The 22,409-nt window shown below is 42.8% G+C and overlaps 1 protein-coding gene across 2 annotated transcripts; it reads right to left on the reverse strand.

The window, feature by feature from the left end:
- Positions 1 to 9,277: 9,277 nt before the first annotated feature.
- Positions 9,278 to 21,977, reverse strand: LOC110528140 (GATA-binding factor 2-like). 2 transcript variants are annotated; one of them, XM_090242324.1, is made up of 6 exons: positions 21,543 to 21,977; positions 20,599 to 20,976; positions 19,465 to 20,055; positions 15,401 to 15,546; positions 11,958 to 12,083; positions 9,278 to 11,387 (listed from the first exon to the last, which is right to left on the reverse strand). In XM_090242324.1, the coding sequence occupies exons 2-6, from the start codon at positions 20,828 to 20,830 to the stop codon at positions 11,100 to 11,102; spliced, it is 1,383 nt and encodes a 460-aa protein (XP_090098450.1). In that variant the 5' UTR covers positions 20,831 to 20,976; positions 21,543 to 21,977; the 3' UTR covers positions 9,278 to 11,099. The 2 variants fall into 2 exon arrangements, with proteins under 2 accessions (XP_090098450.1, XP_036839578.2); XM_036983683.2 differs by having other exon boundaries at positions 20,599 to 21,123; positions 21,543 to 21,791.
- Positions 21,978 to 22,409: the final 432 nt, after the last annotated feature.

Consider the following 22,409-nt stretch of genomic DNA (forward strand, 5'->3'; position numbering starts at 1 on the left):
GGGAATGCTGCTTTTTAGTTAGCTTTGCGACAGTATCAAAAAGGAATTTCGGATTGTTCTTATTTTCCTCAATTAAGTTAGAAAAATAGGATGATCGAGCAGCAGTAAGGGCTCTTCGGTACTGCACAGTACTGTCTTTCCAAGCTAGTCGTACTGGGCACCTGCTCACCAGACTGAGGAACTGGCTCTTCAGATACATCCTTACCTTCTACAACAATACTTTTCTGCTGCATAACACTTCCCTCTAATACAAGTTGCAACTCCGTGCCCTCAACACGGATAACTTGTTCCTCAGCAACAGGTGCTTGTGGCTGCTCTACCGCTGTCGGTCCACCTCTCCCTACACCAGTGGGCCCAGGCGTTACGATGATCACCTGCGCCCCTCCCTCTGCCTTCTCCCTTTTCGGGCAAGCATGTCGCTTATGACCAACATCCCCACACTCAAAACACAGTTGACTACCCGTACTAGCATAAGCCATATACATTCTATTGTCATACTTGATTTTAAACGATAACTCTAAAGTCTGCTTCGGTGAGTCCAAAAACATAAACACCTGTCGCTGAAATGACATAACCTGTTTCAACGCCGGGTGTTTGCAACCCAACGGGACAACCTTAATTGAACTGGCGAACTTCCCAAAGCGCAATACCTCGCTCTCCAATAGCTCATTTGGAATAAACGGTGGGACATTTGAAATCGTTACCCTTGTTGACGGAGAAAAAAGCGGCGTAACTTCAATAAACATTCCTTTAAGAAGTACACCATTCTCAACCTTACGATCTACAAGACACTCTTCTTTAAGAAGTACACCATGCTCAACCATCCGATCTACAAGACACTCTTCTTTAAGAAGTACACCATGCTCAACCATACGATCTACAAGACACTCTTCTTTAAGAAGTACACCATGCTCAACCATACGATCTACAAGACACTCTTCTTTAAGAAGTACACCATTCTCAACCTTACGATCTACAAGACACTCTTCTTTAAGAAGTACGCCATGCTCAACCATCCGATCTACAAGACACTCTTCTTTAAGAAGTACACCATGCTCAACCATACGATCTACAAGACACTCTTCTTTAAGAAGTACACCATGCTCAACCATCCGATCTACAAGACACTCTTCTTTAAGAAGTACACCATGCTCAACCATACGATCTACAAGACACTCTTCTTTAAGAAGTACGCCATGCTCAACCATACGTCCTACAAGACACTCTTCTTTAAGAAGTACGCCATTCTCAACCTTACGATCTACAAGACACTCTTCTTTAAGAAGTACACCATGTTCAACCATACGATCAACCAGACACTCTTCTTTAAGAAGTACGCCATGCTCAACCATCCGATCAACAAGACACTCTTCTTTAAGAAGTACGCCATGCTCAACCATACGATCAACCAGACACTCTTCTTCAAGAAGTACGCCATGCTCAACCATCCAATCAACCAGACACTCTTCTTTAAGAAGTACACCATGCTCAACCATACGATCTACAAGGCGCTCTTCTTTAAGAAATACCACCACTGCTTTATTCATCCTGGATGCATAAGCAACATTTTCGTATCCTACCTTCTCTCCTATGGTGACCAGAAACTCCTCCACCGTGACAGTAGCTTCAGTAACACACCTAAAGCCGTGCCGAAGTGACAGGGACGGCATCCCCATTCGGGCTGCCATCCCCGCCAGAATCAGGGTCATTTCGATACGATAAACAAAATACTTAATTCTACCACAACAAAAATAATAACCTTAATCATGCACAGAAGAAACCCCAAAAATGCCACCAAGAAATAGAAAACCCGAAAGAAAGTTCTGAATATCTAACTCTACACAACACACGCACTCCTTCGCTCATGCAATTCCCAGCATGCACCAAACACTCCCAGCATGCAGAGAGAGAGAGAAGTGTGTGGATGTGAGGTTGTGGGGAAGAGAAGGCAAGACTGAGTGACAAATGTTGAATACCATTTATCAAGCAATGTGAGAAACATAAAATGTAGATGATATTCGGCCATTTGAGTATCGGACATAGAGAGATACTGCAACATGGAACATACACAACATACACACCTATTTCCACACAAAGCAAACATTGGCTGTGTCTGAATACCTGTACTTGCGTTCTGAGTAGTAGGCATTTTGGGTATGCAAAAAAATAACATTTTATGATTTGTGAAAACTGAGTATGCTTTAAATGTCAGGATGTCATACTAATTTTGGCTTTTCATCAACTAGAATTCGCTGCACACTATTGAGAAAGAGAATCATCTTTCGAGACCCATGTGTTTGACAATAGCTGATAATCAGCTGAGGGGATGCTCTGTACCAAAATTAACAAAAAGCAGGATTTACTGCAATTGCGCATTAGATTGTGCATTACATTCTCATTAGAATGAGCCTAGTATACTGATATTTGTTGTTTGCTGCGTTATTTTTTCTAAACAGTACATTCTAAATCTCTCTCTCTCTCTCTCTCTCGCTCACACTTTCTGTGGTACTAGCTGTGGTACTAGAACAGATCCCTCTGGTCTCCCATAGAAAAGCACTCGGTGTAAATATGTTTCACATCTTTCTATGTGATTACCCTGACAAAACACTGCTGAATGACAGAACACCAGCAGAATAGAATACAAATAAACAGAGGCCTTAGGTAAACATTTCTGAGGTGGTAACGGTGAGTGGTTCGTAGCCTGCTGGGTGTATTATAGTGATGAAGTGATAGCGAGAAAGAGCGAGAGAGAGTGAGGGAAAGAAGGAGACGGAGTGAGAAGTCTCCATAGACAGATGCAGTGATAACATGTTTTATTTCAGTGGACCGGGCTAAATCCTCTGACAAGATGCAACAACAGGCCGGCAGACAGAGGCCTTCAGATAGCCACATAGATCCGTGTCAGATCGGTGCTATCACACCAATCTCCCCTCACACACGCACAATGAGCGAGATGAGGAGAGTGTGTGGGGAGTTTGGTCAGATTGGCACGTGGGGCATCAGAGACCAGCTCAAGTGTGTGTGTATCTGTGTGTGCTTCTGTATGCGTCTGTCTGTGTGTCTGTCTGTGCATCTGTGTGTCTTGTCGTTGCGTCACTAGTAGCATTCCTGGAAGGTCCCAGCGTGTTGTTGGCGGATGCCCCTGAGGAGCAGCAGACACTGGGGGAGATGGAGGTGAGAGGGAGGGCAGTGGTAGGCAGGTGGGGGGGACTGCAGACACAACACAGGGCGGCATCGTCTGTGAAAAAAGCGACAGCCTTATCTGTGGGCGCCTGCAGTCTGCCCAGAGCCATTGAGGATAGAGACAAGCCCCAGCAGGCCCAGTGGCTCTGGCCCAGATTCAATCCTACTGTCTGGGGTGAGAGGATGGGGGACATGGCCTCTGGTGGAACCACTGGATCTAACACCAGGGCAGAGGGCTGGCTGAACCCTAGATTTGTTCTATGTGCTGCCTGAGTGTTCAGACCAGTGATGAGCAGCTCGCATGTCTCAGTGGAGAGATGTGGGAAGGTGCTAACCCACTTTCTTAGGTGTTTGTGGGCCAATGTAGCATCAGTGACACACCTGCACCTCTTCTTTCGTCCCTCTGTGCATCACTCCCTCCCTTCCGCCCTAGATTCCCCCACTCTCATGTTTCCTTGGAGTCAAGCCATCGTCCTTTTGTCAGGCGTGTCATAGGATAGTGGGGCCCAATCCCAGGGGCCCTCACACACACAGGACGATGCAGCGCTAGCATTAGCCTAGTGCATGGATCTGCCTCACCGTGTGTGAACAGCAGCTCTCCTCATCCATCTCTCTCTCTCTCTCTCTCTCTCTCTCTCTCTCTCTTGAGCCACGAGCTGAAAAAAAGGATTGATTGTTTGAAGACAAGAGGGAAGAATTTGTCTGCTTCAGACAGGAGGAGAAAGGGTCTTGAATGGGAGCTGTCATGGGGTGGTGGTTGGGGTTTACAGTGCGTCCCACTTTTCACAGAGAATGAACTGTGTGTGTCAGCAAGTTCTTCTGCCACCACAGCCTTTCTACTATTTAACCAGTGGTACAAATGTGGTGAAATAGGTGTGTAAGTGTGTGCATAGCTGGGTGTGCGTCTGCGCACATGTGTGTGTGTGTGTGTGTGCGTGCATGTGTATGTGTGTGTCCGAGTGTGTGTGTGTGTGTCTGTGTGCGTGCGTGCGTACGCACAAGTGTGTATGTGTGTGTGTGTGTGCCAGATATTCTCCCTTTGGTCATAATAAATCCCCATAAGTGTTTCCTGTTATGCCTTTCTCTTCCTGTTTTGTTCCAGATTGGGGACTGTAATGATACATGGAGAGAAGACAAAGCTACCTGCATGGCTCATGAAAAACAAGCAGCTTTACATGAAAATGGCCTCCCAGAATTTGTATTGTGTCTGACTCCCTATGATCATAACTCCACAGTCTGTGTTTGCGTTTTTGTGTGTGCCTGTGTGTGTGTTGGTGTGGTGAGCGTGCATGATACTTTCTTTTCCAACTCCTCTGGGGTGCTGAGATTCTATTGCAGATTGGCTCATCTAAGATAGTAACAATCTCTCTGGGTGTTTTTGTATGTGAGATTCTAGTAGAGACCTATATCCGACTTAGGCCTTATAGTTCATGTCCCAGATCGGATCATTGGGACACCAGGACACAAAGTTATGATAGGAGTTAACAAGTCAAACACTACACTTTCCTAATCCTGACCTCAGATAGCCTACCACCCTGACCCTTAAACTTTGACCTCTAACCATGTGCTGTAGCTGTGCCACCCAGCTGATGCCGCTCTAGTGTATTTAATGACTTAACATTAGTTTAACAGTGGAGGTCATGCATTCATCTACACGCTGCTCTGCTATGCTGTTGTTTCTCCTTTCTACGCCCAGCTTGGTACATAAGTCTGGATACCCACTGAATACTAATCTATGAGCTAGAATGGTTTGGAAAACGTACAGCTTAGAAACACTCATTTACTATGACTTATTGCCTGTGGTTTGTCTGTAGTTCTGTGGATGCTCTTTGATGATACTTCTCCTTAACTTCTTTTGTTTTGCCAAATGTTGGCATCTCTAAATGGACACCCCCACCCACCCCAACCCCAACCCACCAAAAGGGACCATGGGCTGAACTGAACCAAGCTAATCCTCTTTCATCTTCTTTATCTCCATCTCTCCTTTAACTGGTCCCTCTGAAGTCCAGCCTGGCCTGGCTTTTGATTCCATTAATTGAGTTTGGTGGAAAAACATATGGAGGAGGAGGTATGTAGGGGAGCGGAGGGGAGGAGGTCTTGTAAACCTTGAAGGCCACATATTTAGGAGGCCCACCCGCTCCTCTCGTCTCTCAACCCCCCTCCAACCTCCCCTCTCCGGCCCTCCCAGGGAATCACCCTGCCAGTCGACTCTTCCTTCATCGCTATGCTTTTCATCTCTCCTTCTTTACGATTGCTTGTCTGTTTTGCCGCGTCATATTTTTGCGGGGAGTCATGACATTTTAAAAGGATCAGTAAATATGTCTGTTTGTGGAGAGTGGGAGGGTCTGGCAGAATGACAGTGTAAGTGCTTCCAAGGTGAGAGGTCAAGGAGGTTGGGAGGGGAGGGAGGGAGGGTGATTCAGGGGCTCGCACTCAGGTTGACCCCTGCGGTGTGCTGTCTGAGACCCTGGTCCTGTACCCATCCATCTGTGGCCCATGTGGCTTTGATAAGGATCCTCATCCTCACAGACACATTTTCATTATTTTTCTGTGTGTCGACTGCAAGGCTGAACCAACATGACTCCCAGGAACAGGGCCAAGATGGCATCTGAGCAGAGAGGACCCGTATTACACAGTGAGTTTAGTGAGTCTTTTCACTGAACAGATGCTGCCGGTTGAGTAACAGTGCAGATGTAACATGTGGTTCAAACCTCTCCGATTCTGTCAACATTGAGTGTCCCAAATGTTTGGAGCACAGCAAGTCAATTAGAGAATGGATATAATTTGATGCCGGGAGGGGTTAAGGTAACACTACTGTAGGCTGAGACTATGATCCACTGAGGATCAGGACTTAGTGTTCTCTAAAAAACATGTCTCACTTTGGAGAGAAATCTCAAGCAGGTACATGAGAACGCTCTTCGGATACATCATGTGTTATGACACGTTGCATACATCTATAACAGGTAGAAGGAGATCAGTGGTAGGTCTTCTGTGTCAGGTTTGGTCTTTGGATTTGCCCGATTTTTCACATCCGATCTTATGGCATTATTGTACATCTTAATGCAAGGTGTAAAGAGCTGTGAGAGAGAATGAGTATGTACACTGAACAAAAATGTAATTGCAACATGTAAAGTGTCGGTCCCATGTTTCATGAGCTGAAATAAAAGATCCCAGAAATTTTCCACATGCACAAAAAGCTTATTTCTCTCAAATGTGTGCACAAATTGGTTTACACCCATGTTAGTAAGCATTTCTCCTTTGCCAAGATAATCCATTCACCTGACAGGTGTGGCATATCAAGAAGCTGATTAAACAGCATGATCATTACACAGGTGCACCTTGAGCTGGGGACAATAAAAAGCCACTCTAAAATGTGCAGTTTTGTCACACAACCTTGTCACAGATGTCTCAAGTTTTGGGGGAGCGTGCAATTGACATGCCGACTGAAGGAATGTCCACCAGAGCTGTTGCTAGATAATTTAATGTTAATTTCTCTACCATAAGCTACCTCCAACGTCGTTTTAGAGAATTTGGCAGAACGTCCAACCGGCCTCACAACCACAGACCATGTGTAAGGCATTGTGTGGGCAAGCGGTTTGCTGATGTCAACATTGTGAACATAATGCCACATGGTGGGGTTATGGTATGAGCAGACATAAGCTACAGACAACGAACAATTGCATTTTATCAATGGCAATTTAAATGCACAGAGATACCGTAATGAGATCTTGAGGCCCATTGTCATGCCATTCACTTACCACCATCACCTCATGTTTCAGCATGATAATGCATGGCCCCGTGTTGCAAGGATCTGTACACAAATCCTGAAAGCTGAAAAAATGTCAGACATGTCACCCATTGAGCATGTTTGGAATGCTCTGGATAGATGTGTACGACAGCATGTTTCAGTTCCCAACAGTATCCAGCAACTTCGCACAGCCATTGAAGAGGAGTGGGACAACATTCCACAGGCCACAATCAACAGCCTGATCAACTCAATGTGAAGGAGATGTGTCATGCTGCATGAGGCAAATGGTGGTCACACCAGATACTGACTGGTTTTCTGATCCACGCCCCTACCTTTTTTTGTAGGTATCTGTGACCAACAGATGCATGTCTGTATTCTCAGTCATGTGAAATCCATAGATTAGGAACTAATTAATTTGTTTCAATTGACTGATTTCCTTATATGAACTGTAACTCAGTAAAATCTTTGAAATTGTTGCATGTTGCGTTTATATTTTTGTTCAGTATACAGTGCCTTGCGAAAGTATTCGGCCCCCTTGAACTTTGCGACCTTTTGCCACATTTCAGGCTTCAAACATAAAGATATAAAACTGTATATTTTTGTGAAGAATCAACAACAAGTGGGACACAATCATGAAGTGGAACGACATTTATTGGATATTTCAAACTTTTTTAACAAATCAAAAACGGAAAAATTGGGCGTGCAAAATTATTCAGCGCCCTTAAGTTAATACTTTGTAGCGCCACCTTTTGCTGCGATTACAGCTGTAAGTCGCTTGGGGTATGTCTCTATCAGTTTTGCACATCGAGAGACTGAAATTTTTTCCCATTCCTCCTTGCAAAACAGCTCGAGCTCAGTGAGGTTGGATGGAGAGCATTTGTGAACAGCAGTTTTCAGTTCTTTCCACAGATTCTCGATTGGATTCAGGTCTGGACTTTGACTTGGCCATTCTAACACCTGGATATGTTTATTTTTGAACCATTTCATTGTAGATTTTGCTTTATGTTTTGGATCATTGTCTTGTTGGAAGACAAATCTCCGTCCCAGTCTCAGGTCTTTTGCAGACTCCATCAGGTTTTCTTCCAGAATGGTCCTGTATTTGGCTCCATCCATCTTCCCATCAATTTTAACCATCTTCCCTGTCCCTGCTGAAGAAAAGCAGGCCCAAACCATGATGCTGCCACCACCATGTTTGACAGTGGGTATGGTGTGTTCAGGGTGATGAGCTGTGTTCCTTTTACGCCAAACATAACGTTTTGCATTGTTGCCAAAAAGTTCAATTTTGGTTTCATCTGACCAGAGCACCTTCTTCCACATGTTTGGTGTGTCTCCCAGGTGGCTTGTGGCAAACTTTAAACAACACTTTTTATGGATATCTTTAAGAAATGGCTTTCTTTTTGCCACTCTTCCATAAAGGCCAGATTTGTGCAATATACGACTGATTGTTGTCCTATGGACAGAGTCTCCCACCTCAGCTGTAGATCTCTGCAGTTCATCCAGAGTGATCATGGGCCTCTTGGCTGCATCTCTGATCAGTCTTCTCCTTGTATGAGCTGAAAGTTTAGAGGGACGGCCAGGTCTTGGTAGATTTGCAGTGGTCTGATACTCCTTCCATTTCAATATTATCGCTATCACAGTGCTCCTTGGGATGTTTAAAGCTTGGGAAATCTTTTTGTATCCAAATCCAGCTTTAAACTTCTTCAAAACAGTATCTCGGACCTGCCTGGTGTGTTCCTTGTTCTTCATGATGCTCTCTGCGCTTTTAACGGACCTCTGAGACTATCACAGTGCAGGTGCATTTATACGGAGACTTGATTACACACAGGTGGATTGTATTTATCATCATTAGTCATTTAGGTCAACATTGGATCATTTAGAGATCCTCACTGAACTTCTGGAGAGAGTTTGCTGCACTGAAAGTAAAGGGGCTGAATAATTTTGCACGCCCAATTTTTCAGTTTTTGATTTGTTAAAAAAGTTTGAAATATCCAATAAATGTCGTTCCACTTCATGATTGTGTCCCACTTGTTGTTGATTCTTCACAAAAAAATACAGTTTTATATCTTTATGTTTGAAGCCTGAAATGTGGCAAAAGGTCGCAAAGTTCAAGGGGGCCGAATACTTTCGCATGGCACTGTATATCCCATACTGCAGTGACACGTTGCTAGTGTTATAATTGCTCTCCCATTCCCATTCACAGTGTATGCTACAGTATAAGGTGTGTGTGTGTGTGTGTGTGTGTGTGTGTGTGTGTGTGTGTGTGTGTGTGTGTGTGTGTGTGTGTGTGTGTGTGTGTGTGCATGTGTTGAGTCCTGAATCTCTCGCGGGGAAAAGAAGTCTCCTTCATTTTTACAAGGTTTCTTTATTATCATCAGTATGCAATGGCATCCAGATTGTCAGGTTATAGTTGTTCTGAACAGGTAATAGTGAGCAGGTCTGTGGTTTTCTATCTGTTAAGTTGACTGGAAGCAAATCAAAGCTGTGCTGTGACACAGAGACACACACCACAGAGAAACAGAGAGGTACAGGTTCTGCCCATTACCATGGCAAAGCTGGCAAAACAGGAGAAGCCTAGGTAACATAGAACAAGACGGGTCAATAAGGCTGTCCCAAACATAGAAATAGGATTGATAGAACAGATTGTTGCTTCGTGGTAAAGTGTAAATGACCTTATTATTTCAACAATAGCGTCAGTTTCTGTACGACGTATCTAATATGGCAGCTGAAATGGCAAGGGTATCTGTTTTATTCAATCAATTCTATGCTCTGTGTATCTCTCCCTGTCTCCTTGAAGGATTTTAACACACAGCCCTGTGGGGATCATTTAAAGAGGGAGAAATTGGCCGAATTAAACTTGATTTCTTTATTTTCATGAAGAGAAAAATGTTTAACAGCTCAGAGAAAGCGCTTCAGCTGAAAAATATATTCATTACGATAGAAATGGTGATAACATTATCCATAATAGTTCAGGTGAAAGAAAAAGGAAAAAATAAAATAAATTATCTGAATGACAATAATAATAACAATAAGTATGATAACAACAACAACAATAATAAACTGTTTCAAATGAAGCTTTATAAACTTTTTTTCTTTGCTTGTTTATTTTTATCTTTGTAATGTCCATTAAAAATAGTAGAAGTCGTTGAGCAGAAATCCAGCATATATTTATTAAACAGTGTGAAGGGAATTGCTCTGTCTTCACCACCCCAGTATATCACACATTTACATTATTCACAGTTACTAGAGACCTGCTCGGCACATACAGTACCACTGCAACAGGACGGGGGAGAGGTGGGAGGAGATGGTAAATGCATGGGGATGGGTGTAGGTGTAGTCTATACAGTATCTGGTCTAAGCGGGTACCTAGTAGAAAGGAAAATGACCCCCTCCCATCCACCCATCAGTGGATGCTGTGGATGCTGCCTGGTTCCCCATATACCCTTTACAGCCTCTCTATTCATAGATTGCACCTCAGTCACTTCGTCACACACTGCCATTGTTATCAACAATCTACAGACGCCACAGCCATATTAATGCTCAAATGTAGAACGGGGCTAATGATCTGTTTTGTCTAAATTACACTATAGGGGCGTGGGAATATGATGACATTGCTAAAGTATTCACATATTTAGTAGAAAACAACTTTGCCCTCATCGTTATGTTATCAAATGTTCTTTAGACAGATGGCAATGTTGTAATTTGCTAGCAAAGTTTGTAAAAAATAGCTAGCAATGCTAACGTTATCTAGCTAAAATATGGAGGTCTCCCCTCAATCTTAGCTAGCTAGCTAGCGTTATACTCTAAAGTCAATCTCGCGACATCAAAATGATGACAAAAGGTTTTCCTACTAATTATTTGCCTTCTTTAGAAATGTCATTGTGTTTTCAAGCCACAGTAATGCACTATAAACCAAATCTTCATCAACTCCCAATGAGGATGCATTGAGTATTATGCTCAGTTGGGCATAGTCCTAAAACGAACATTCAAAACAATATTGTGGCGCAATGTGGAATGCATGAATACAACAAGACAATCAACACAGACACACCAAATGCATGTCTTTAACATTTTATACATTGTCCTCAAGCCAGAGGCCTATCTGACCCTCAACCCCGATTAGAAAACTCAACAACCTTCACTTCCTCTGTGCCTCCCTGTCCTCCCCAGCTCAGCCCATGGCTGTGACCATGTTGGAGTGGTGGGGGTGGCCGAAGGAGGGGTGTATGGGTGTGGGGGTGGGCAACATGTGTCCGGAGTGACTGAAGGGTGGCAGGTGGCCCATGTGGGTCATGTGTCCGGCCAGGGAGGCAGCACTGAAAGGAGAAGACTTGTCGTGCATACACTTGGACAGCTCCTCATAACCATCACCGCCCCGCCTGCCCTTCTTGGACTTGTTGGACATCTTGCGGTTGCGTGTCTGGATGCCTTCCTTCTTCATGGTCAAAGGCCGGTTTACCTGTAGGGAGACGGGGTTGGAGAGAGAGATGAGTGACCGGGTTGAGATGGTGGTAAGGGTTTTTAATCGACTTAATATGTTTGAGCTTAATGGAGTATGTGCAGAAATAACGTACTGTATATTATCTGAAAACACACTCATTTGCCAATTTTTCTAACATTTTTTAAACAAAAAAAATAACATGCAGAAACAGTATGCAGCTTATTCCCTAAAACTAGGCCATATTCAATTTAATACATGGCAATACACCAAGGCTGAACATTGAACAGTTGTGCCTCATTTGAACAGACGCAGTTGGTCTGACGGAATAACAGTCCCACCATTGTGAGTCTCAAGGGGATGACGCCTACCATGGAAACAATAAAGCACAAAGAAAGAAAACACCAACGGGGCCCAGTGTGTCTGAGGGGCCAAGCTCTGGATCCCTGTCTCCCTCCCTCCTTCCCTCCCGATCCCTCTTTCATATGCTGTTCTAATCAATGCAACCTGTCCATATACTTGACCTGGCTGGCTGAGTGTGGGTAGGGCTGGTGGTCGGTCAGGCCAGGCGGTTAGCAGTGAAAGACTTACGTTGTGCAGCTTGTAGTACAGGCCGCAGGCGTTGCACACGGGGTCTCCATTGCCGTTGCGCCTCCACAGTGTGGTGGTGGTTGTCTGGCAGTTAGCACAACAGGTGCCGGCTCGTCTGGCCGCAGACTGGATGGAAACATGAAGAAAGCATTTATTAGACCACAACTGAATGGACACATAACACATGAAAGAATAGGTTGGGGATTACTTTAGAGCTGGAAGGTGTGTAGATAGTATTTGCATATTGACTGCCAGGAGCGGAGAGGACATATAATATTCCATGCTGTTTTAGATCAAAGTTGTTCATTATAGTTATAGATTTGCATATCATTTCAGTAATTTATTCATATTGCGTGACAGTTTAATAGTTCATTGTAATGCTATGAAATACTGAATGAAGTATGCAATACAAATGTCTCAGGTCTTTACATTCCCAGACAGAATATTTATCAAAACACTAAATAGTTGTTAACGTGTGAATTAATTGGTCTCTATTAACAAGGAGCGTGCCAGAGTACTCGCTCAAAACGAGTATCTTAACAGATATGGATCATTTTCCGAAAAAGACAATGACAGGACTATTTTTTATAATTATCCATGATCGAAATGTGTTATTTAGTTTTAGCCGCCAGCACGCATCTCTCTTTCACTCAAACAGTGTGAAGCGCTGTGCGCTCCGCTCCGACTGTTGGCTAGATGGTATTAACCTACAATAAACAATATGTTACTATAAAAGTAATGCTGAATAGATCATATAAGAAAGTAATGGGTTGTCTATATAGGCTACAGTTTTTTCCCAGCATGAGAAATCGTTTTCATTTCACAGACACAGTAGTGATGAACACTCACTATCAAAGGTCTTCCTGTCAGATGCAAAGCATCGCTATTGAATGGAGATTAGGTAGCGAGGGGGGCTATAGGCCCTCCAGTGTCCGGGCTGTCTGTGCGATCCCCTGCTATTACAGATGGTTTCTTCACACTTAATGATATGAGACATTTACAAGTATACCCCTATAGCTAAATATGGTAATCTGAACCCTCAGTCAGAATAGTGCATGGCCCTATACAGCTACGGATCATTTTAAAACATGGATTAGTGCAAATTACCTCTATTAAGTCAAATAGAAACGCCCCAATTTGTGTAAACCTGGCCCTACATAAACATCTCTCCAAGTAAATAAGTCTAGGCTCGAGCCCTAACCTTGGCCCGACAGGAAGCAGGGCATAAATCCATGAATTTTATCTCCCCGTGCGCCCTGCTTGCATCTCGATAGCCCTCGCTTTTTTCTGTGCACATAACCGGGCCTGAAATGTTGTGCCGGTCCGCTTTACTGTATGCTATGAGATGAGGACTGACCGGCTTGACCACTGCTATAGAAAAGTATGTGTAGTTAGCGCGCCACGGACGGAAACATGCGCTGCCCCCGCGTCCTTATCCGTACCCGCAGATATCCGGATATAGGAAACAACTGGAAGGCCCCTGCGCGAGCACTGGAAGGCCCCTGCGCGAGCACTGAAAACACGCGAGCAGAAAAGTATCTACAAACTCACCAGGCACTGACTCGTATGGAAAAAGCATTCTTGATGCTCACAGGATTATATGATCAATGTGAATGGATTTTTCAGTCATTAGGACCAAAGTGACAGTTATTAAACGTTATTATGCTTGTCATGCACGTTTAGGCTATATTGATTGTGGTTGGTCCAGGAATATCCTTTGGACTTCTATTATTTCTCAAGGCACAAATATTCATAGCCTAGGCCTATGGCGTTGATGCTTACAATGTTAAGCAGCTCAAGTCACGATAGTGTTCAAACGTTTCAAAAATGATCTAAAAATGGGTCTCTAAATAGTCTCGGCGGTGATGCCTTTTGTATAGCCAGCATTGTCTGGCTCAGTGCCGTCGGCAGAGACCTTGTGAAAACGACCATTCTCTTATTAAGATGCTCACAGGATTATATGATCTTTAGTTAGGATGGTCCTTTAAAAAACGCAGTCGACATGAAGTACTGTATGTTAAATAACCTATGTGTGTCTCAACCATAAATGCGTTTCAATACTAGTATCCGTACCCTTTGATTAATATATTAATAATCCTATTATCAACCTGAGACGTTTGGGAACCAATTCGTAAATCATTTGAATAGGCATACCCTAATTATGCATACATCCGCATTTCAGAAATGAATTACCAGAAATTATAAGCCATATGTATTTCATTTCTATAGATGGATCTCCCTTATAATGGCTCAGTTTGTTTTATAGTAATTTCTCTATTTCTGCAAAATCCCAATGTATTCAAGAGGGGCGTGGAAAAAATGCTCTTGCAAAAATCAACCACGAGTTGCCAGAATAAATCAATTATCGAGAGGTTATGGGCCTAGTGAAATTATAGCTCAGTGAAATACGTTTATGGTTATTATTATATGCTATTTTACATTATTTCTATCATTCTTATTATTCTTATTATTATGCTATTGATTTATTAGTCTACATGCAAATAGGTTTAGGCCCGCGAACAGTAGCTGTGGGCTATTTAAAATGTTATAAATACAGGAAATATTCAGATCATATCTCGAATATAGTTATTTTGTCATTTATGCATATCATTTTTTGGTTGCTCATTTATCTTTCAACAGGCCATGGAGAAAGGTATTTCTTTGCTTTTTGTATTTGATGCAAATCCGACTGGCCATCACGCAATATAATATTATCTAAATCACAACTGATGTTCTGTTCTTATTTATGTCTTCTGGTTTCTACATCTCATTGGGTCATCATGTCAATTCCCTCCATCGCAGAGTTTCATATATGTGCATTCTTCATTGCGCATATGTTATTGTTGAGACCAGGTGTTTTAAAGTCTGGTTATCTCAGGGCTATAGATACTGTAACATGTAAAAAATAGCTTTTCATTTTAACCCAACAATTAAAAAAAAAAAATGCAATCAATGGAGTTACCAGCACATTAAGTCTAAAACGACTGTTTTCAGTAATTACAACATTTACATAGTCCATTGAACTGCTGTCTGACTAGAGAGAGGCCTGCACTGGCCCTGATATCAGTAACAGTATCAGAAGTAGCAGCAATAATGATAGCAGAAACAACAAAGTTAGCTGCACTCGGCTAACAGCCTGTGTACAGGAGCACAGGGGTGAGTGGGAAACACAATTCCCGGAAACTGATTGGGAAAATATAACTTTCCTGGAATTGTGCCCTTCTTGCCCTCTCCCCCCCACCTTGTGCTCTTATTTACCTCTGCACTCCATGATCTGTGTGTGTGTGTGTGTGTGTGTGTGTGTGTGTGTGTGTGTGTGTGTGTGTGTGTGTGTGTGTGTGTGTGTGTGTGTGTGTGTGTGTGTGTGTGTGTGTGCGTGTGTGCGTGTTTGTGTGCATGTGTTGGGGGGGGGGGGGGGGGCGGGGGTGTTCCGTAGTACTCACCAGTCTACGTTTGGGCTTGATGAGGGGTCGGTTCTGACCGTTCATCTTGTGGTACAGGCCGCAGGCGTTACACAGGTAGTGGCCCGTACCATCCCTTCGCCACAGTGGGGTAGAGGTGGCTCCACAGTTGACACACTCACGCCCCTCTGAGCAGCATGCAGGTGGAGGGAGAGCACAGGGACATTTATAAAATTAACCTGTCAACTCTGACACATTTATCATACGCAAAAACTCTGTAACGTGTAGCAGTGAAATTTACAATTTAGTAAAATGTCATGTAAGTAAGTCTGCACTGCATATTTTTATACTAGGTTCACCAAAGCATGGGAAAAGTTTTGAGAATTAATTTTAGTTACTAAGTTCTAATCTCTAGTATGGGAAAGTGTTTTTGGTGTGAAGTTTGTGTGAGAGCAAGAAAGTGTGTGTTTAACCCTCTGCAGACTCTTGGAATAACAAAAGGCTTTGTTCTGTTTGATCTGGTTAAGTTTCTCCCTGTCAGTTTTGGGTCAGCTGGGACGCATACACCCACAATGAATTGTAGGCTATCTCTTACGTTTCTGCTCATTTTGCTGTGATTGCAATCATTGCAATCATGTTCCCACTAAACTGTGCGTGAAAGCACAGCTCCCCTTGAACTGCCGCGCAGAAGAAATATCAACACGTGCAGAGAAGCACAAGATTAAACTTCACTCAACTTTCTAGAGTTTTCCCCTTTAGTTCACTCTATCAACGTTTCACTCTAAGGTGGGAATTGTGCTCGAATCAACGCAATATTAGCCACTTCCAATATAACATACTGAAACAAAACAAACTATGCAAGACATTTTCTTGTAGGCAGAGCGCATTGGAGTAGGATACAACTACATTGACTAGCACGACTCAGGACCATACTCTACACAGACCTGTGTACCATAACCAATCAGAGCTACAATGGGCCTATATGCAAATATCTATTGCCATATTTCATGCCATATTGCCATTCACATTGAACTGAACTGTGTTTACCATATGAGTAGTCACAAGTAGATGCAAGAGCTGCATGTAGCCCCCTGTGCACATTTGTTTATATTATTTGATAGTTAATGAGTTATTAGCCCAGTTATAGCTCATTTACAGATAACAATGGGGGAGTGGTTGCTTCCTACAAGAGCACAAAATGTGTGCATTTCGAGACATCTTTGAAAAAGCAAGTCAGGTAAAGAGATTTTTTTTATGTCTTAAAGGAACACTGTTGTATTTTCAGTTGTCTTGAAGAAGCTAAGTAGACAATAGGCAGAGGGTAGCATAATTTCTGGAATAATGGTATGGGAATAATAATGAATGTTATATTGTAAAGTGGTTTCTTCCATCAAACAACACAACATTCTCAGTCACCGTGTCTGAAGGACAAGTGGATAAACAGGTTCATGTCAAGCCCTGCATGTATTTTTCAATAGTCTTATGGAATGTTGGCCTATATTGACCACCACACATTGGCTGCTACTGTATGCTGAATGATATTTCCATGTTCAAATGTTATGGGATGCATTTTTCTCCATTGTGTTTAATGGTAGGCCACTCTAGTAGGCCTACATTATGATCAAATAGCCACAGTAGTCTACTTGGCCACTGTTAAATCTGTAACTTAAAGCGGGTACAGTCTCAGTGTTCACAGTAAACGAGCAGCAGAAGTTTAACAGAATTTTCACAGTGTTCACAATGTTTCACAAAGTTTGCACTAAGCAGACCTTAAATTTGCTCAAGATAAAAAATGTTTGAGGGAACCATTTTTACATGTTTGTGCTGCTTATAATGTGGATCAGATTCTCAGTCTAGATTAGTAGAGATAATACTAGTGTGCTTGTGGGCCTTTGCCTCTGTTGGTGGCTCCAGATAATAGTATGGACAGCCAGAGAAGGAGGGAGAGAAAAAACTGGGGAGACTGAGAGGAGAGAGAGGAAGGGGGCCTGAATTAGGTTTAGTCAAACAGGAAGTACCTCTAAGGTAAGCATGATCAGGGACTATAGTGTTCTACAGTCCTGCAAGCCACCAGTAATGGACATCCCCACAGAGATAGGCTCCTAGAAACAGGACAGACTATTCCTGCATGATGTCAGGGAGCGCCCCTAACACACAAATCTATCAGGGAGGAGGATTCACTACCAAACACCTAGCTGGGTCTTCCTGATGGAAGTTGTTCCTTTGTCTGAGAATGACCATAATACCACTGTGACAGATGTTTTTATTTGTATTTTTAAGAATACTCTTAGGGTTTTTGTTGAGACATCTAATCCCTATTTATGAAATATGGTGAATTAGTTTTTTTGTTGGTGCTTTCTTTCTCTAACAAATGAATACTGGTGCTCAGTATAATGGAGAATGGTTTATAAGATAGGGGGCTGCTTCAAGGAAATCAGCTCAGCCTATAGTTGCCAAATGTAAGTCTTGACAATGCTATATTATGTAACAAAGAAATGTCTCGTTTTGGCTATATGCTCTAGCAGATCTTCTTTTCACATCTCCGTGGCTGTATCTAGTTTGTCATTCTCAAGGGCAAGGCAGCTCGAGCGTAATTGAGTCGCGGTTTGCAAAAGAGGATAATAAACGTGTCAGCCAAAGCGCGCCCACGCTCAGCCGAACGACAGGTATTGGGTGCTCGAGGCGTGGCAGTATGCTTTACCTGTCCCTTCCAACAAAATAGGCCTAAGCAAATTATTCCTCTGGGGCTAGGCCCTACATTTCTCAGACCTGGGACACTGGCAAAGTTGTGTCACTGGGACACTGGGAACGTTGTGTCTTCACAGCTTACAATAAGCAAGGTTTCTTATCATTATTAGACAGAGACTATCATTATAATTGTATTACATCTGTTGATATTACCAATTTGTATTATTAACAAAATATGCAGATTTGATATGATCATTTGGCCTAATAAAGAGGAAACGGTAGACCTATAGGGAGTAGGCCTACTGTTTAAAAACGTGGCTGCATAAATAAAGCCAGACAAAATCGAGGAAGAAGACACTGTATATCATAACCTCACACCACCTCTTATTGTTGTATCTGTCCCCCCCATAACAAATAAACAGTTATGAATGGCCTTTTTATATGTAATTAGTCTATTTCTTATAGTTAACCATAATATCTGCTTTTGTCCTCATGGGGATGAAAAGATTGAGATATCCTTCTTCATCAATAGGCTATGCAAAGCAATTCACATACAGGATTACTATTATGTGGATATGTGACACTGCTTTATGTGTATGTGTGTAGAGGCCTGCAGCTTCCTACTGGTTCTTTGAAGCGGATTGTGTTTACTTTTGGCGACGAAAGAAACCGGTGTGTTTGAAAATAGCTATGAAAGGAGTTGCTAACAACATGCACCCAGATAAGATGTGACCTCATCCCAATTATCTTCTGCAAACCACACGTCGAGGCTTATTGCAATGATATTGTCACCCTTTTCTAAGGACGTCAATGGAAAGTTGGCTAACTGAGTAAATCAAATTGCATTAAACTGGAGGTTTTGAAAATGCCAAAGACGTTTTATTCAGGATATTTGTCACAAAGGACCAGTCTTATAGAACAGTAGTATATTAGGGGAAATGTTCTCATGCATGTAAAATAAACATAGGCGTTAATATATCGAGTATTATATAAAATAATATATTAATTCTAGGCTAACTATTATATATATATTTTTATAGGCTATATATATTTATACCTACATAAGTAGCTTTGGTCTAAAATGTGCCTTAGTTTCTGTTTTTAGTTTAAACGGTGTTCCATAATATTTCATATTATTCTTGTTTTAAAATATGCTATTTGTTTTTAACTCAATAATGGGTTTAGATACAACAAACCTGTGATAATGCTAAAACAGCCTAAATATACCTAGCGTATAAGACTAGTCCAATAAAGTAATTTCGGTGTGTTCTGTCAAAATAATAATTATATTCATAATGATGATGATAAAAATAATAATACATAAAGTATTGCCATCATCATTAGGCTATGTCATCATCATTTTATTCTGTAGTACAAACATTTGAAATGCCACATTTTCGAGATGAGATGAGACTCACCTGAGCACGACCGAGTTTTGCTTTTACATTTCGGGGTGAAGCTGGAGGACGATCCTCCGAGTAGGCTGCCAGGGTGGAACAGACTGCCCCCGTAGTCATGCGCTGCCGGGAGAGAGTACGTGGGGTATGTCGGTATGGGGTGGTGCGTGGAGGGGGTCTGGGCGCTTATTGATGCCAGGCTGCTTCGGAGAGGACTGGAACCCTCCATCTTCATGCCGTCAGAAAGGGACATTTGGTACTTTATAGACTCCTTCTCGTCCATTCTCGGGGTAGAGGACAAGGGAGAGGCGGCCCCGGGGTCTGGGGAGACGTCTTTCGGCGGGGTAGGGGGGAAACTGTAGAGATGTGGACTCGAATGGGATGCGGGCGTTAACGAGGAGGCGGAGGACGTGCTGGCGTTGCTGCCGCAGGGATATAGGCCGCCTGAAGCCCCGGAGCCTGAGGAATGCAGCCCGGTCTTGCTGAAGTGACTGACCGCCCATGCGTTGTGATGGTGGGCCGCTGAGAGGGCTGCTTTGCCCGGCTCTAGCCATGAAATTCCCGGGCTATGGATGAGATGTGGCCGGCAGACCTGACCCCCAGCTAGGCGAGCTGTAAGAAGAGAAGAACAATCTGTTTTTTAGATCGAATACATAGGCCTACACAAACATACGAATTATATGGCCATTACAACTCTCATTGCCCTCTTGATGATGTGATGTCATAGGATTAGAGAAAGTTGGTACACCAGTCCTACACCTGTTGATGCAGGGTGACAATAATCCGACAATAATCCATCATTGTGCAAGGTATTATTCGATTCGTGAAGGGCACAAAATACACAGTTCGCAGGTATTCAGACAAAAACAGTGAAATGATAACCCCAGAAATGTTTGTTCTGGTGTTGGGTCATCGTTTTTTATTTTGTTTTTATAGTCAATGACAAATAAAGATATCTGGTCTAGTAAATGCATTGGAACATGCAGGACCTATTTTGCAGAAGAAGCCTTTAAGATTGTTTTATTGATTTTAGAAAAATAGGCTCCAATCCGCTCTGACAATTTTGAAGAAAATATTCAATGAATATAGGCCCACAATAATTCCCGCTTTATCCTGAAATGTAAGTCACTTAGCAAAGTGAATTTTAGGTCTTACCGTGAGCTTGGCTGTAGGACACTCTGGCCCGCGCATGAGCGGAGTTGTGGTAGTACGGGTTTCCCTGCGAGTCAAGATGGTTAAAGAAAACATCCACCTCGTCCGGAGGCAGAAGTTGTGCGGTGGGCTCCATGTAGTTGTGCGAAAGGCCGGGGTGGTGCGAGTCCGGGTGTTGGCCGTTTAGTACGGCATGGTGGTGCATCCACCGAGACGGATCAGCCCCTACATCCATGTCTGCGTGAGTCTTTCCGTGTGGGGCAAACAGGTTGAAAAGAGAAGAGGAGCCTCTCAAGGGAGAGGACAGTGTGTTCCTGAACCGTCCTCTCTTCGCTTTATCTTTCAGAAAAAAACGCGTCTCCCTCTCCTGATAAAAATGTCCTATTGTGGAAAACAAAACATAAATGTGTTAAGAAGTTGCGCTAGTCAATCTCCAATACATCGGTCCTCACTCGTAGTCCGATGAGTTCCTCTTGTCACTCTCCTTCTTCAACAGGCATCGAGTCGTGTTTAAAACTGGACTTATAACTGTAATACGACCAACAATAGGATGTTAATATTTCAGAGGCATTTACAAGGTGTTGCGTGGTTATCTCTGTGTGGTCGTCTAGTCCTAAGAGAAGAACTCGGGAAGGCTGCTCCTTTTTAGGTGCGTTTTGTAAGTGATGCATGTGAATATGCAACATAAGACATAAAGACATCGAGTCACTCGTCCCCAACCACTCCCATTCCGAGGAACCTGAAATCACCGACCCATCCTCACCGTTACGCGCGCAGATAAGTAGGCTATAGTTTTGAACCCATGCCTACACGTCATAGGCTAGCTAGTAAACTAATAATCGTCAGTAGCCAACTCAGAACAAACAGTTAACATTCTTACATAGTAAGTAGTCATATATTTTCATACACAATTTGGAAAATAAATAATACGGATTTCATGTAAATACCTTGACTTTCTCAGGTTTGGTTATTCCGTTTTCAAGCACCTTTGAGATAATTTTCCTTCAGTTAGCAAATGTATTTTCCTTTCCTGTATTGACTCAATTTATGCGGAATATCTTTGGCAAAATATCTTTGGTCTGTTTTCCTTGGTTTTGGTTTAGGGTTATCGTCTGGGTAAACTCCGTTGGAGACGGATAGAGCTTTAGCAACATACAGCTGAACTAACTGTCAGCACTGGTGGCAGTGAATTCAATATCATATGTGCAAGGGCAGGGTCTTAGATTTAGCGTTGACACCGCGACATCCAATTGGATTCTGCCTTCCCTGATTCTGGCAACTCCTTCCGCCGAATCTCCATGCCATTCACCTTCTCCAGCCCAAGCACCAGCGAGAAAACAGCCATGGTCCCTGAGTGTAGGCCTTACTGGTCTCATCCCACTGATCCCAGGGCGTATTAATCACCTTATTAAAGATGCAGCCTCGGGCTACCGCCCACACATCAATGCTTTCTCAACCAAGGGAGACATTTATTTGTTGATGCCAAGTGTAATGATCACTATATATTTTAATAAAAAACGTTTTTTCCATAAATAGGCTACTCATGAGTATTTCTATTTTGTATTTAGGCTAAATTAAACTATGTGCCAGATTTTTAATCACATGCGTAAAAGTGCGTAATAATGCAAATAGTATGGGCTACTCCAATGTACATTTTATTAATGTTGTTCAGTCTATGAATTACGCAAATTAGATAGCTTTTCGGACAGTGACGCTGTGGTGTAGGCCAGTGTGACGTCTGTGGATGTCTGTCTGTCTTAAGTCTTTGCCTAATTGTGTTTAATTTCCAGTAATGTCATAAACGTGTTTTTTGT

Source organism: Oncorhynchus mykiss, chromosome 7 (genome assembly GCF_057628025.1).
Source record: "Oncorhynchus mykiss isolate SJ-2025 chromosome 7, ASM5762802v1, whole genome shotgun sequence".
In the NCBI taxonomy this organism is placed as follows: domain Eukaryota; kingdom Metazoa; phylum Chordata; class Actinopteri; order Salmoniformes; family Salmonidae; genus Oncorhynchus; species Oncorhynchus mykiss.